This window comes from Python bivittatus, unplaced genomic scaffold (assembly GCF_059951505.1).
Source record: "Python bivittatus isolate LINGU-HERP-01145 unplaced genomic scaffold, Pbiv_v1 ctg000020_np1212, whole genome shotgun sequence".
Lineage (NCBI taxonomy): Eukaryota > Metazoa > Chordata > Lepidosauria > Squamata > Pythonidae > Python > Python bivittatus.
In genome coordinates this window covers 75,586,058-75,600,425 of record NW_028277030.1, presented here as the reverse complement: position 1 = coordinate 75,600,425, position 14,368 = coordinate 75,586,058, and the positions used below count along the sequence as shown (strand labels likewise).

General features: G+C 36.5%; 1 protein-coding gene across 1 annotated transcript in view; it reads right to left on the bottom strand.

Moving 5' to 3' along the window:
* ADGB (androglobin) overlaps window positions 1–14,368 on the bottom strand; it is a 109,650-nt gene that overhangs the window by 94,322 nt on the left and 960 nt on the right. Inside the window, exons 2-3 of the mRNA XM_088141781.1 lie at window positions 7,323–7,500; window positions 2,787–2,879 (exon numbers count right to left, since the gene is read on the bottom strand). Of these exons, the coding sequence (XP_087997907.1) occupies window positions 2,787–2,879; window positions 7,323–7,500 (271 nt within the window). The remainder of the gene's footprint in view (window positions 1–2,786; window positions 2,880–7,322; window positions 7,501–14,368) is intronic.

Genomic DNA, 14,368 nt, shown 5'->3' with positions numbered 1-14,368 from the left:
TGAAAAAAAGAATACATTTTTTCTCAACCAAAAAGGTTCAAACTGTTGTAATATTATTTTTCAAAGTAAATATTGCTTAGAATCTTCATTGAAACACAAAAGAAAAGTTGTAAATTTATAGCAGGCTGAGCAGAACCCCTCCAGAGCAGACTGAAGCTATAGAACAAAAAGCTGATCTATCACTGAAATGAATGCACTGGATTTTACATTTTGAGTATGTATAGTTGACTACAGCGCTACAATTTATAAATACATTGCATCAAATGTATTGATGATCTACCAAGCAAACAATTGATTTTGATTATTGATTCATTTTATAGCTTATTTGTTGTCAAATAATATATATTTGAGCTTTAACTCAATTTGAAGATAATCCCTTTGTAAAACTTTGGCTGGGCAGGAGGACAGATGTAATGTAAGTTGATATATATACTTTGATTTTAGCATTAATATTACACAGGTGTAGAAGACAAGGAATCACACCCATATTTTAGATGTAGATCTTTAATTTGAAGGACACTTGAATTTAGGGGTAATTAAGTTCTATGCAAGGATATAGCATATCTTTATGCATCACTGTTTTCCTCCTAGGTGAATAACATCAAGCCCTTTGTTGTCTGTTGGCAATAGTGATTTCACTCAATCACTGGTGTTCTATTATTCCAATCCAAAAGATTAAAGCAGGCCCTCAAACTAGGAAATAGCCAGTCTTTGGGGGAGACACTCTTTCTTTCTAATTCTTCCTTATATTCTCCTGTCTCTCTAAAAGCTACTTATGTCTCTCTATTTCACATTATTTATATTCTAATCTCTAATTTTAACCGAATTAGATTCCATGCTTGTTCATCAAATTCCAATTGCTGCCACATCGCTTATGAGAGAGCAACTTCTTTTCCTTTAGTCTTCCAAACATTATGCATGTTACCTATTATCTCTTTGGGTCTTCTGATCTTTTATTTTTCTTAACCTTCTCTACAAATTCAGTCAATTAGCTTTCAGTCCCATTGTACTTTTATCCCATATTATACATTCAGTTTTTCTAAATCAATAAATACTATATATATAATTATTTATTTATATTTTATTTTAATATATTAACACATCATTCTATCAGAGATAAAACAGATAATACTGTAAACTATTTTTAGAACAAAACATAAAAAAGAACCAACATTTTTAATAGGATGCAGCTAATCATAGCCATACTCAAATAGGAAAAGAAACATCTCACTCTTTACTGATTCCTGAACAATGGTTAGCTTTGGTCCAACGACCCTCCCAACCCACCTCACAGGGTTATTATTGTACAGAAAAAAGGAGATGGAAGCATTATGTACACCACCTTGAGCTGTACAAATAAAAGTGGGATATAAATATATTAATTAACTATGCCAGATTCCTGTATGAAGAACTCTCTGCTCTTCTTCTTTCCTTCCATATATGCAAGATGTTACAACTATATTGCTCTTCAGGGACAATCATGCAAGAATAGGGTCATCCAGGAATAAAAATTGTGACCTGAAACAAAGGACTATTAGAGGAGACCAACCTGTATCTTCAGTCTCCTTCTCATTGAACAGTGATTAGCATAGACAAATATAAAGCTGCTCCAGCCGATGTTACTTGGTTATAGTGATGTTGATACAGATGACATAGGCATACCAGAGTTTTAATCAATATGTACTACCTGATTTACAGTAATGAAATGAACAGGTAAAAGTAATGATTCTCTCAAGTCCATGTGCTTTTCTTGGGAATGATACAAATGTGATTTGCCATTGCCTTCTTCTAGAATGTTTTTTCGACTTTCTAATGGGATTTCCTGGGGGTCTCCTATCCAAAAACTATAAACCAAATTCCAGCCAGATTAGCAAATTTTGAGATCAGCAAGAGTCAGCTATGTATTGCCACCTTTGTACTAGTGAAACAAAAAGAAGTTGATATTTTATTCATTTTTATTATTAATTTTTAAACAAATACAAATAATAAAGGCAATACAGAGTAACAATTGCAAAGAATCCCAAAACAATCTGACTGATTTCATTTCAACGATTTTCACAAAAACTATATAGCAAAACAGAAAAACAAAAGTGAAAGCTAAGAAAAAAAGATGAAAAAAAGAACACAGAGAAAAAACATTACTTTTCTATAGTTACAAATAAGAATAATATAGTTATACTATTCAGTTTCAAACAATGAGTTGAACATGGACTATATAGAATTATAGTCTGATCTTGCCTCTCCATCAATGCAAGGCCATCTCAAAAGCTGAGAGCTTACATATTTTGTTTAAAATCCAGTAAACATATGTATTTCAAAGAATTCAGAATAACCTTTTTGCTACTATCCAGGCATAATATATACAGACATTTTCATATACAGACAACTTCCAAATTTTTGGAATATAATTTAATATCATATTTACATCTTTGAGTCTTCACTTCCTTCCAAGAACTGGATCCAGCACAGTATCAACCTCTAATAATTAAGGTCTTATCTAAATGGACATGCCTAAATCATATGCACTAAAGTTCCTTCAAATTTATTGCAACTCCAACACAAAAAAGATAAGAACCAACCTTTTGTAAACATCTGTTGAGGAGCTCTATATGAGTTTTAAATTTATAAGAAATATATTTCACATTTCTAGAAAACATTGGTTTTACAGTAAAGGATATTCCAATTCTCCATTCCAAATTATTGTATATTATCCAAGTTAAAAAATAAAATTTTAAAAAAGGAAATCAATATTTTAAATAGATAACCAGAAACTAGGTACTTCTTACCTTATTGATTAAAAATTCTTGAGGTCTTTTCCAGAAACTCACTTTCAGCGAAGGGGGAAGTTCGATTTTTCCTTCTGGATCTTCAAAGACATGCTGTATGCAACATTAATTAAAACAAAAATTAGTTGAATTCTTATTTAGTCATATCTGGACCATATTAACTGAATTTAGTGGGACTTTAGTCATGGCTAATTTACTGAACTGATATGAGTTAATCTAAGCATTATTATATCTAAAGCAAATCCTAATAGCTGCCTCTTTAATGCAGGATTGGTAACATTTCTGTGGCTCTGAGTCACACTTTTAGTTTGGAAGGAGATATTTTGAAAGCCACAGGGCATATGGAAGTAATGTCACCAGAGGGAATGGGCCCAAAATTTTGGGTCCATATCTTTTTGGCCTGTGGATGGGAGTTTAAAATAAAATAGGTGTGTCAAGCCTATTCTACATATTGAGTCTCTAGAAAGTTTTTTTTTAATTATGCCACCAATTTTGGCAATTAATTACTGAATTATGATGTGACTTTTTTTTCTAATCATATCTAATATATCATGACAATTACAACTACAGGTGTCTTGTGTAGAGTGTTTGCAATACCTTTGTTGTCCATGATAGGCAATGAGGGCACTGATAACATACTACATACAGTACATACTGTATTTTCTACTCTGTCAACACAATGGGCAGGATGTTAACAGACAAAGCAGCTTCTTCACCATCTACCACCCCTCTGCCACCTTCCTCATTTTTAGTGATAGGATACCGGGAACAACTATTTTAAGTGGTTCATTGCCAAATTAAAAAAATTACCCCTGACTCCACTTTAGAAAATGCATTTTCTCTTCAAATGTTATTAACTCTAATTTTATATATAACTAATTCTTAAAACCCCAAGAATAAGCTTCCAGAAACTTCCAGCTGGAGTTGGAAAGGAGATGAAACTTGTTGTTGCATGGTGTAAAATTCCTCACATCCTTTTCTATTGCAAACCTGGCAGTGGGGAGTGCAGAAGATAATCCCTGACCATTCTGTTTCAGAAGCAAAGAAAACTGAGGGATAAATCTTCATTGGGGCATGTGCATTATTCTGGTGACGATGGCTTTTTAAATGACAGTAAGAGCTATCCAAAATTTCTGGAAACCTGATTTTAATGCTTACTGATTTTAATATAAGGCACAACACAGATGTAAAAATACTTAAAATTCTCTAGTTACAGTCTAGAGATATTCTGACTGTACTGAATATTGAATATTGAAAAGTCAACTTCAGGAATTATTGTAGAGGCCTTTTATGATGCTGGTAGCTATTTAGTTCTTTCATGCCTAAATCAAGGGTGTTTCCCACCATCACTTGACAACTCTCTATTGCAAAGGACAAGCAAGCCATTGACAGAGAAATTTCAAAGTTGCAACTCCTCTAGGTCTAGCAAGCTTCAAAGGGGGAAACCCACCTACAATGCTAGAAGAACCAACAGAGAGTCCAAAGGATGAGCTAAAGGAACATTCCAACAGACCTATAGAACAAAAGACAGATTCAATGGGCTGCCCCGATCAAATTCCGGATTATCTCCTACAATCTTAGGAGCAGATTCTTAGGGAAGAATTCACAAAAATCAACTATGACATCACTGGCCCAAGTGACACACGTGCATCAATCAAAGTACACAACCAATAGAATAATAATAGTCATGAAATACACACATGCACAGAATAATAATAGTCATGAAATACACACATGTCACATTGGTAGAGTTGACTCATTGTTGCCAACCAACATGTGGAAAACATATACAGGTAGTCCTCACTTAATGACCCTAATTGGGACTGGCAACTCCATCGCTAAAAGAAGCAGTTGTTAAGCGAAACATCACTTAGTGATGGCAGTTCCAGCAGTCCCCGTTGTGGTCGTTAAGCAAATCACCTGTGGTCATTAAGTGAGATATCACATGACCATGACTTGCAACCTCCTGCCTGACTTGCAACAGCTTCCCTGTTGACTTTGCTTGTCAGAAGCTGTCTGGGAAGGTTACAAATGGTGATCATGTGACTGCAGGACCCTGTGACTGTTGTAAATGCACAACGGTTGCTAAGTGCCTGAATTGCGATCATGTGATTGTGGGGACACTGCAATGTTGTAAGTGTGAAGACCAGTCATAAGTTACTTTTTTCAGTGCCTTTGTAACTTTAAACAGTCGCTAAATGAATGGTTGTTAAGTGAGGACTACCTGTCTTCTCCCCATGTCTTGCACAATCCTAAAACTGAAAATAAAAGGCAGAAATACCCAATACTCTTTATTCAATGCTATGCTTCCCCACCCAAGGGTTACGATGAAACTGAATATTTTTACAACTCAAACATCACTAGCTCAACCAGCCAAAAAATAGATCATTATAGGAGACATAAATACTTTGGTAGGCTCAAGACAAGTGCATGAAAACATGTGGGCAAATTGTCAGGTGATGAGTAAAATGAAAATTGTGAACAATTATAAACCTTTGCTGAGCTGCAAAAGATCTATGTAATAAATACTTTGAGAAATCAGCAGTGAAGTGCTGGATTTGGCACTTTCCTAACTGGGAAACTAAAGCAGAGACAGATCACAAACTGCACTGATGCAAAATTCATCACAAATGTTGAAGTACTGCATCAAATCAACATTGGCAGGAACCACAGGCCAATCCGAATTACACTTAACATCAACATCTCTCAATGTCTGTCCTCAAGAAATATATAATAGTAAATGCAACTCAAAAACAAATTCTAAAACAAAATTGGAAGTATAAAGCAAATGCATTGCCCTCCCAACTATATGAACATCAAAACAGTTTTTTAAAATGTACTGCAGCAGCAAAAGTTCAGAAAATAGCGGCAAGAGTCATTTGCATTAGCAATAAATCTAGAGAGTTCTTAGCAGAGAGAAGGAGTTCAGATAGGAAAATAAACTTGATAGGATTGCACTCTGTGAGCTGAATCAATAAATAAGGCAAAGCCTAAATGAGGACTATGAAAATTTCTGAAAAGAACTCATGAAAACATCAGAAATGAGAAGCATCATCATACAGATCCAGAAGAAAATGCAACAAAAGACAGACTCAGTGCTTGCAAAACCAATTCTGCCCATGCCATGAAATGAAACTAGGTGAGGAGCCAATAGAAGATGTCAATTTTCTAGAACTACCTTGGCCAGGAGATAATACCACATATTTAATCAACCAAGAAATAATGCAGTGAACATCATAACCCAAGGGGTGGACTTGGAGATGCCAACAGATTGTGGCACAAAAAACACTGGAGGGCCCTTGTTTTCCCCAGACACAGCACTACCAGGCTGCTCTATTGGCAGTACAGAGGCCTCCACAACTGACATGGGTGCCAGGCAGTATGGCAAAGCCCTGCATCCCCCAAAAGCAGATGGCTCATGAGAAAGCAGCAAGCCCCACCTGGACCTGAGAAACTGGTTGCTTCATCTAGTATCAGCTGAGCAAATTCAAACACCATCACTGCTACTTCAGTCACTGGAAGCAAGTTCAACATGCAGCTCCATGCTCCATACTCCATCTCTGATTCCTATTGTGGTCTCAACCTTGGCTTGTTCCTGACCTTGATTCTGGCCTACTCCTCAGCATTCCAAAGGCTTTCCCTGCTTGCACATGCACACTATCTGCATCCTACTGTATGTCTTCTTGTCACCAACTTCTGACCCAAGGACACTCCAAGTGAGTGAGTGATTCCAGCTCCCTAGCAAGCTCTTCATGAAGATGCATGTCTACCAATTTCTCTGGTGTTTGGCAAAGCTCCTGAAATCAGACCACAAAACCAAAGAACAGTCACATAGCTTTAACCAAATGAAACCAATCCTACAACAAATGGGAAACGCCAAAGCAAGGGTGGGTACCTTCAACACAATAGTTATATTAGCAATGATCAATGGCTGTAAAGTGGAAATGGAAAAATAGAAACTAAGAAAACTGGAAATGGAGAAGCTTAGAGTAATACAGTGTATGATGGAGAGGTGAATAGAGACCAGATCTGAAATGTAGAAATTTGACCCAGAAGCAACTTTAAAGATGTCATCAAAGCAGCAAACAACAGCAGAAATATGAATGTTTAGGACATGTTACATGCTTGTATGGCAAAAGATGGGCCCAAGAGATGACTTACTGATGGTCTTATAACTTTCTATGATCAGGAGATCTCTGAGAAGGAGAAATGAAACAAGGAAAAACCTTGGTTCCAGTTGGAACACTACAGCATTGTAGTATATGTGAAACTAACATCTGTTGGTATCATTGCTTTGGGAATTAAATGTATCCAAATGCACACAGTAATTATAACATCAAAATAAATACTGTAACAAATTTTTTTTCTTAATTGTTCTCATATAACTCATATGAGATGCAAACTTTCCAGACTGGCATCCAAGTAAAAGGTGACTAAATTTCAAAGCTTCAACAGATAAGAAAAAAGCAATATGAATAAATTTCTATATATTGATGAATTACAAAAAAAAAAAAGGTAGGTTTATAGGAAACTTACTAGAACAGGGCTTCTTCCAGCTTTATCCTTTTCCTTTCCACCTTTTCCAGCATCCCATTTTTCTGCATTGATGTCTGCTTCACTCCATTCTGGCCAGATAGGAAACTTTCCTTTCTTTGACTCAGGTGAAGCACCCTGAGGATTTACAGTAGAGGCTGATCCAGAAAGAAACCAGAGGCTGAAATACAATATGAATATGAAAAGAACTTGTATTTTATTCTTACATGGCAAACATTTTCATATTTGCTTTCAATTTTTGAAATGTTGCTAAGTACAATTAGTTGCTAAGTACAATTAAAACTAAGTAGAAAAATGGGAATGTGGTTAATTTATATTTCAGCAATCTATCACGTTCGATGCCTTTTGACAGACAAAAGAAAAGTGCTTCCTGAAATCATGTAGTTATACTGTGTTTCACTATTAGACTGAGGCTCCTGATATCTTTTAATTTATCTACGAGAAAGCCCCCAAGACTAATCAGTAAAGGGTGAGTACAAATGAAACAATATTTGATTTTGCAGGGGTTGGGGTGGAAAATGAAACTGAGTTGTACAAAACTTAAAGAGGAGCTGTCTACTGCAGATGTGAAGTAAAAATGATTCTGTGCTTCAACTTTATAAAAGTTGCAGAGTAGGATATTGTATAAAAATTAAGTCTACATCATTGCATTTTCAGATTACAGTACTACATTTAGATTCATAAATTAATACACTTGCTCTTAGCCAAAATAATGTATGGATATAACAACCTATAAATACACATTTATAAAGTAAGCTTTTAAAAAACTAAACTATCAAATATTTCTAACAATTTTTTTTCTCCAAATGACATTGCTTATACCTATGAGATGTGTAATTGGCACTCACAGCCTATTGTTCCAAGTCTATTTTCTAGGCAGCAGGAACAACTTTCAAATGGTCACAATAACAGCATGATTTTTATTATTGTAATTTGATTCATGTTGATAATGTATATTATTTTGATAGCAAAATAATGGTAGCAAAACCTTTTCAGTTCTGTGTCCTTATTAATGGTTTAGCTAAAAGAGATATACAAGAGGATTTTTAAATGCAGAGCACTCATAATATATCAAAGTAAGAAAATGAAAACAGGTGGCTTACAACATAACAAAATGTATAGAACTTCCTTTGTGGTACTTTAACTTTGTAGGAAAACATTACAATTTTGTTCCAGAGAGTAATTTTTTTGTCATAGGCAAAACACATATTGGACAAAACATAGTGTTTCCATCCATTCAAATCCAGGCATCCAAGTATTCATTATATTTAGTATTTTTCTGGATTAGCTTGGTATGAGTTTAAAAAATGAATAATTTGAACATGTCTGCGATATGAGAGGGTCAGGGTTTTTACATTTTGCTTTTGAAATGGGCCTAATGAGAATCAAGGCCCTCAGCACTTACTATTAATGGGAGGCAAATTCTTGTCAGTGCCAATGGGAGCTTTTCCCAAGTGCAATGTGACCATAGTAGGGGTAAAAAATTAAAGCCCATCCCCATCCAGATTGCAATCCCAATCTGAATCTCAGTTCTAGCTTTCAAAAAAATTCATTCTAGAACTAACCATATGACAAACAAATCTAGTTTGGCACTAAAAGCCATGTAACATGTTATTTTTAAGTCATGAAAACCACAGTTTTTGTCAGTTTGTGTTTTTAAATGCACTCCTCAATGTGAGATAGTTGTAATGTTGCAAAAAGTCTGTCATAAGCTTCACTTTTTATGATATTCATAAATGTATCTATTTTGCATTAAAATTAAGAATGTTTAGTATACACAAACACCAAAAATAAGCATGATCCAAGCATTCATTGTTGATATGAAACAAACTAAAAGTCGTAACTGGGCAAGATTTCCCAGAGTATATGATAGAGAGGAATGATTTTTATTTTCTTATCTAAGAAAACTAATTTTCTTCATACATGGTTATGTTTTATTTGGATAAATAAAGAGTAACATGAGAACTCTACTGAACGTAGACAAGTGTTATTTAACAGACCTATTCAATTCTGCACTAGGGGAGGGGTTGATGGGCATGGGCATTCACATGGAAATCAATGGAAACATCTGCCTCTGAGCTGTATAATAATTCTTAAAAGCTCAGATTTTATTTTAAAAAATAGCTAATCTCTAGCCACTCTGGAACCTAAGATACAAAGCAAAATATGTGTAATATTCTGCTTTTTTCTGCTTTTCAGTATTTTTAGCCAATGGAAGAATGATCAAAAACATGATCGATATATCCTCTCTCTAAATAAACTCAAAGTTCAGTTTAAAAAATCACAACTGGCAAGTGACTGCTGTCTTATTAAAAAAAAAATCAGAAATCCAGAATGTGGATGTAGCTGTGATTGTCCACCAGACAAAAGGGAGAAAGAAGTGTTTATAATAATGCTTAGATCTTATCTCTAAAAAAATTGTAATTTTTCTGATTTTCTAAACACTTCTTCCCCCCCCCCCACAAGTTAACTTGTGAATGAATGCACAAAGTCTATCATCCTCACATTATATACTTGCTGCAAAAAGTAGGTTAATGATTAAGAAACTGTGAGTCATTCTGGCCCTGCAAGATAATCCATTATTTTGATGTTCAATGTGTGTGTGTGTGTGTGCTTATTTATTTATTAAATTTGTATGCTGAGAGTAGTGGGAGGAGAACAGTACCATTCTGTCCAGTAGCTGAATCTCCTATACTGTTTTTGGTACATGTATGGATGAAGCTGACTGCAGTAGCAGTGCAATTTATTATTGAATAAAATCTGTGGTGTTAAGCATGGCTGCATGTGTTTCTTATTTCTTTCTGGGTGGGGCCTCTCCCTCTCTCCTGAGCAGGCTTTGATGCTGACACAGTATGGCATACGGCTACTCAGGAATCAGTATTTATTCTTGTATTGTAAGTAACTTTGACATGAAGATACATAGGTTTTTTTGTGTTTTAGGTGAAAAGATGACAGGCATGTCCAACACCACTCCTTTCCCTAACTTTTTCAAGTATCCTCCTGTTATCATTTTGGAAGAACTGGCTCTTTTAAAAGAGGTTAGACACTTTAAAGATCACAGCAGTACCCGGAGAAGAACAAAGAAGACAAAAGATTGAAAGAAGACTGAAGAAAAGAGGTGAAGGATGGTGGGAAAGTGATAGTGGCTAGAGAAGGCACCACAGTGCAAAATGTTAGCAGGGCAGGAGTGTGATCTTTATCATCTCTTATACTCTTTTTATCAGAATTCTGCCAAACAGCTTCCTAAGTTCACTTAGCGAGCTAACCCCCTGTAGTTTTACATTCAATCTTGCTACCTTTCCCTTAGAATAGGAGAACAGTGACAGCATTCTTCCAATTGTCATGTATGGATGCAATCTTCACACCCATTTTAAACAAGTTGTACAACCACCTCCTAAGCACACCACTTTCATTCAGATCCATTAAAACCAGCCTCTTTCTCTTAATTTCACAGACACATAGTTTATCTACTTTTCTTTCATTTCATCTGTTAATTCAAGTTTTCACAACATTAAATACTTTCTTATATGTTAGTTCTTATTTATTTATTTAGACAATTTATATGGGCACCCATCTTATATACAAAATCTGGGTGGCTAACAACAATCCACGCACACAAAATATAGTAACACCCCTCTCAACAAAACAAAAAGCAGAATTAAAATCATCATTCACTAACTGAGCATTATATAACAAACTCTCAACAGAATCCACACCTATACTGGGCTCATCCAACATCCCAGTCCAGTGCCTGCAAGAAAGACAGGTCTTTTTGGCCTTCAGGGCTCACATCTCAGAGACCCTGTTCCATAGGGCAGGTGATGTGACATAGCATATTGACCAAAATGTGCAAAACTGATCAGGACTACCCTTACTGTTAGTAAGGAATACTGCAGGTGGTATCAGTGCAACTAAGGCTGGTAATGTAGTCTAGCTTTGTTTCTGTCACAGTGAAACTCCAACATTCTACTTCACAAAACCAGGCTCCCTTCATTCAAATCTATTACCATGCATCCTCACCTTTCTCTTTAGTTTTACAAATATACAACATATCTGTTTTTCTTTCTTCCAGTTCATTTGTTAATTCATGTTCTTTACCATTTTCTCTTCTTATAACCCAAGTTACAATCTTCTATATGTTGGGGTCATTAACAGATTGGCCAATGACATCCACAAGGGGGATCAAAAAGTCAAGATGGTAGTCACGACAATGCTACTGAAGCACTGTCCTTTTTATATGTTTGTCAACATCACATACAGTACTGTGCAAAAGTTTTAGGCAGGTGTGAAAAAATGCTGTAAAGTAAGAATGCTTTCAAAAATATATATTGTAATTGTTTATGTTTATCAATTTACAAAATGCAAAGTGAGCAAACAGAAGAAAAATCTAAATCAAATCAATATTTGGTGTGACTACCCTTTGCCTTCAAAACAGTATCAATTCTTACACTTGCACATTTTGTACATTTGCACAAAGTCAGGGATCTTGTAGGGTTAGAGTCAGGTGTATGATCAACCAATTATACCAAGCAGGTGCTAATGATCATCAATTTCATATGTAGGTTGAAACACAGTCATTAACTGAAACAGAAACAGCTGTGTAGGAGGATTAAAACTGGGTGAGGAATAGCCAAACTGCTACTAAGGTGAGGTTGTGGAAGACAGTTTCATGTCACAGGTCATACAGCATGGCAAGACTGAGCACAGCAACAAGACACAAGGTAGTTATACTGCATCAACAAGGTCTCTTTCAGTAGGCAAAAATTTCAAAGCAGACTGGGGTTTCAAGATGTGCTGAAGAGAGCTGTTCAAGCTCTTTTGAAGAAGCACAAAGAAATGGGCAATGTTGAGGACCACAGATGCAGTGGTTGGCCAAGGAAACTTAATGCAGCAGATGGAAGACACATCATGCTTACTTCCCTTCAACATTGGAAGATGTCCAGCAGTGCCATCAGCACAGAACTGGTGGAAACCACTGGGACCCAGGTACACCATCTACTGTCCGGAGAAGTCTGGCCAGAAGTGGTTTTCATGGAAGAATTGCGGCCAAAAAGCCATACCTCCAATGTGGAAACAAGGCTGACTCAACTATGCACGAAAACATAGGAACTGGGGTGCAGAAAAATGGCAGCACGTGCTCTGGACTGATGAGTCAAAAGTTGGCTGTAGCAGGAGGCAGTTTGTTTGCTGAAGGGCTGGAGAGCGGTACAATAATGAGTGTCTGCAGGCAACAGTGAATCATGGTGGAGGTTGCTTGCATGTTTGGGGCTGCATTTCTGCAAATGGAGTTGGAGATTTTGTCAGGATCAATGGTGTCCTCAATACTGAGAAATACAGGCAGATACTTATCCATCATGCCATACCATCAGGGAGGCGTGTGATTGGCCCCAAATTTATTCTGCAGGAGGACAACGACCCCAAACATACAGCCAATGTCATGAAGAACTATCTTCAGCATAAAGAAGAACAAGGAGTCCTGGAAGTGATGGTTTGGCCCCACAGAGCCTTGATCTCAACATCATCGAGTCTGTCTGGGATTACATGAAGAGACAGGAGGATTTGAGGCAGCCTACATCCACAGGAGATCTGTGGTTAGTTCTCCAAGATGTTTGGAACAACCTATCTGCCGAGTTCCTTCAAAAACTATGTGCAAGTATACCTAGAAGAATTGATGCTGTTTTGAAGGCAAAGGGTGGTCACGCCAAATATTGATTTGATTTGGGTTTCTCTTCTGTTTGCTCACTTTGCATTTTGTAAATTGATAAACACAGTTACAATATATATTTTTGAAAGCATTCTTACTTTACAGAATTTTTTCACACCTGCCTAAAACTTTTGCACAGTATTGTACATGTGCAAAGAATGGAGCTTGAACCATATGGTCACAAGTGCCATCTTGACTTTTTTGACCACCCCCCTTTTTTGGGTGTGCCCCAGATAGACCCATAAATATTGACCTCTACTGCCCATCATAGCAATTATGAAATCCAGTACAGGTAGACAATTGTCATTCTAAGATCCAGTGCAGAGAAATGATAATCCAGTGGTTGGTTCTTTAAATTCTTCTGCCAAAGGAAAAAAAAGGGGGGGAGAGTTGGTAGCATTGAGTGTCAGGCAGTCAGCTTTGAAAAGCACGTGTGTGGGAGCTAGATATGCTCAGCTATCTTAGCTTAGATGTCTAGGAGTTAATAACAATACCACAAACTTCAGGGTGGGATAGGAGAAAGATTCCTGTCTTCAAACTGCCATTGCCCAGCCTCCTCAAATTGTTGAATTTATGAAAAAATATGTTTCCCTAAAATATTGAATCTATTCAAGATGGCTGTACTTTGTTGCTGTACTTTGTTGCTGTCATAGAATACGACATTAAGAAAAAAAGCACAATTTGAAGAAAAATAGACTGGTGTGCTGAAGCAGTGCATGTTATGCATACAAATTACAGACCCTTCCTACATACAACTCTCTCCAAACAATTCCTGTGAATAGCCAGGGGAAAGGAGTACAGGAAGGATATATAGGATCTGTTTATATAATATAGTAGATTATGTGTCTAGGCTTAGCATGGTGTGTGGAAAATGGAGCTAATTTTCCTATTCACAGCAAATGAACCCTGCAGATGTTACATTAAAAGCCAGTCTTATTTGGAGTAAAAATAACTCTCCTTAGTCTGCTGTGTTGTGTGAGCAGGTGGCCAGACACTTAACTGACCCTTATCTTTTCTCAGATCGATATATGAAGGCCTCTCTATGAACACTGCCTCTGTTTTCCATTTCTATCTCCATGACAGATGTTACAGAAAATGGGCAGAAATGGCTGGGGAACGGATAGGAGGCTTCTGCCATCATGGGGAGCCAGTTTGGTGTAGTGATTAAGGTGCTGGCCTAGAAACCAGGAGACTATGAGTTCTAGGCCTCCCTTAGGCCTGAAAGCCTCACAGGCTTGTTGTGAGGAAAACAGAAGGCAGATGTATTAGGTATTCTTGCCACCTTGAGTTATATACAAAAAAGGTGGCATAAAAATTTAATAAT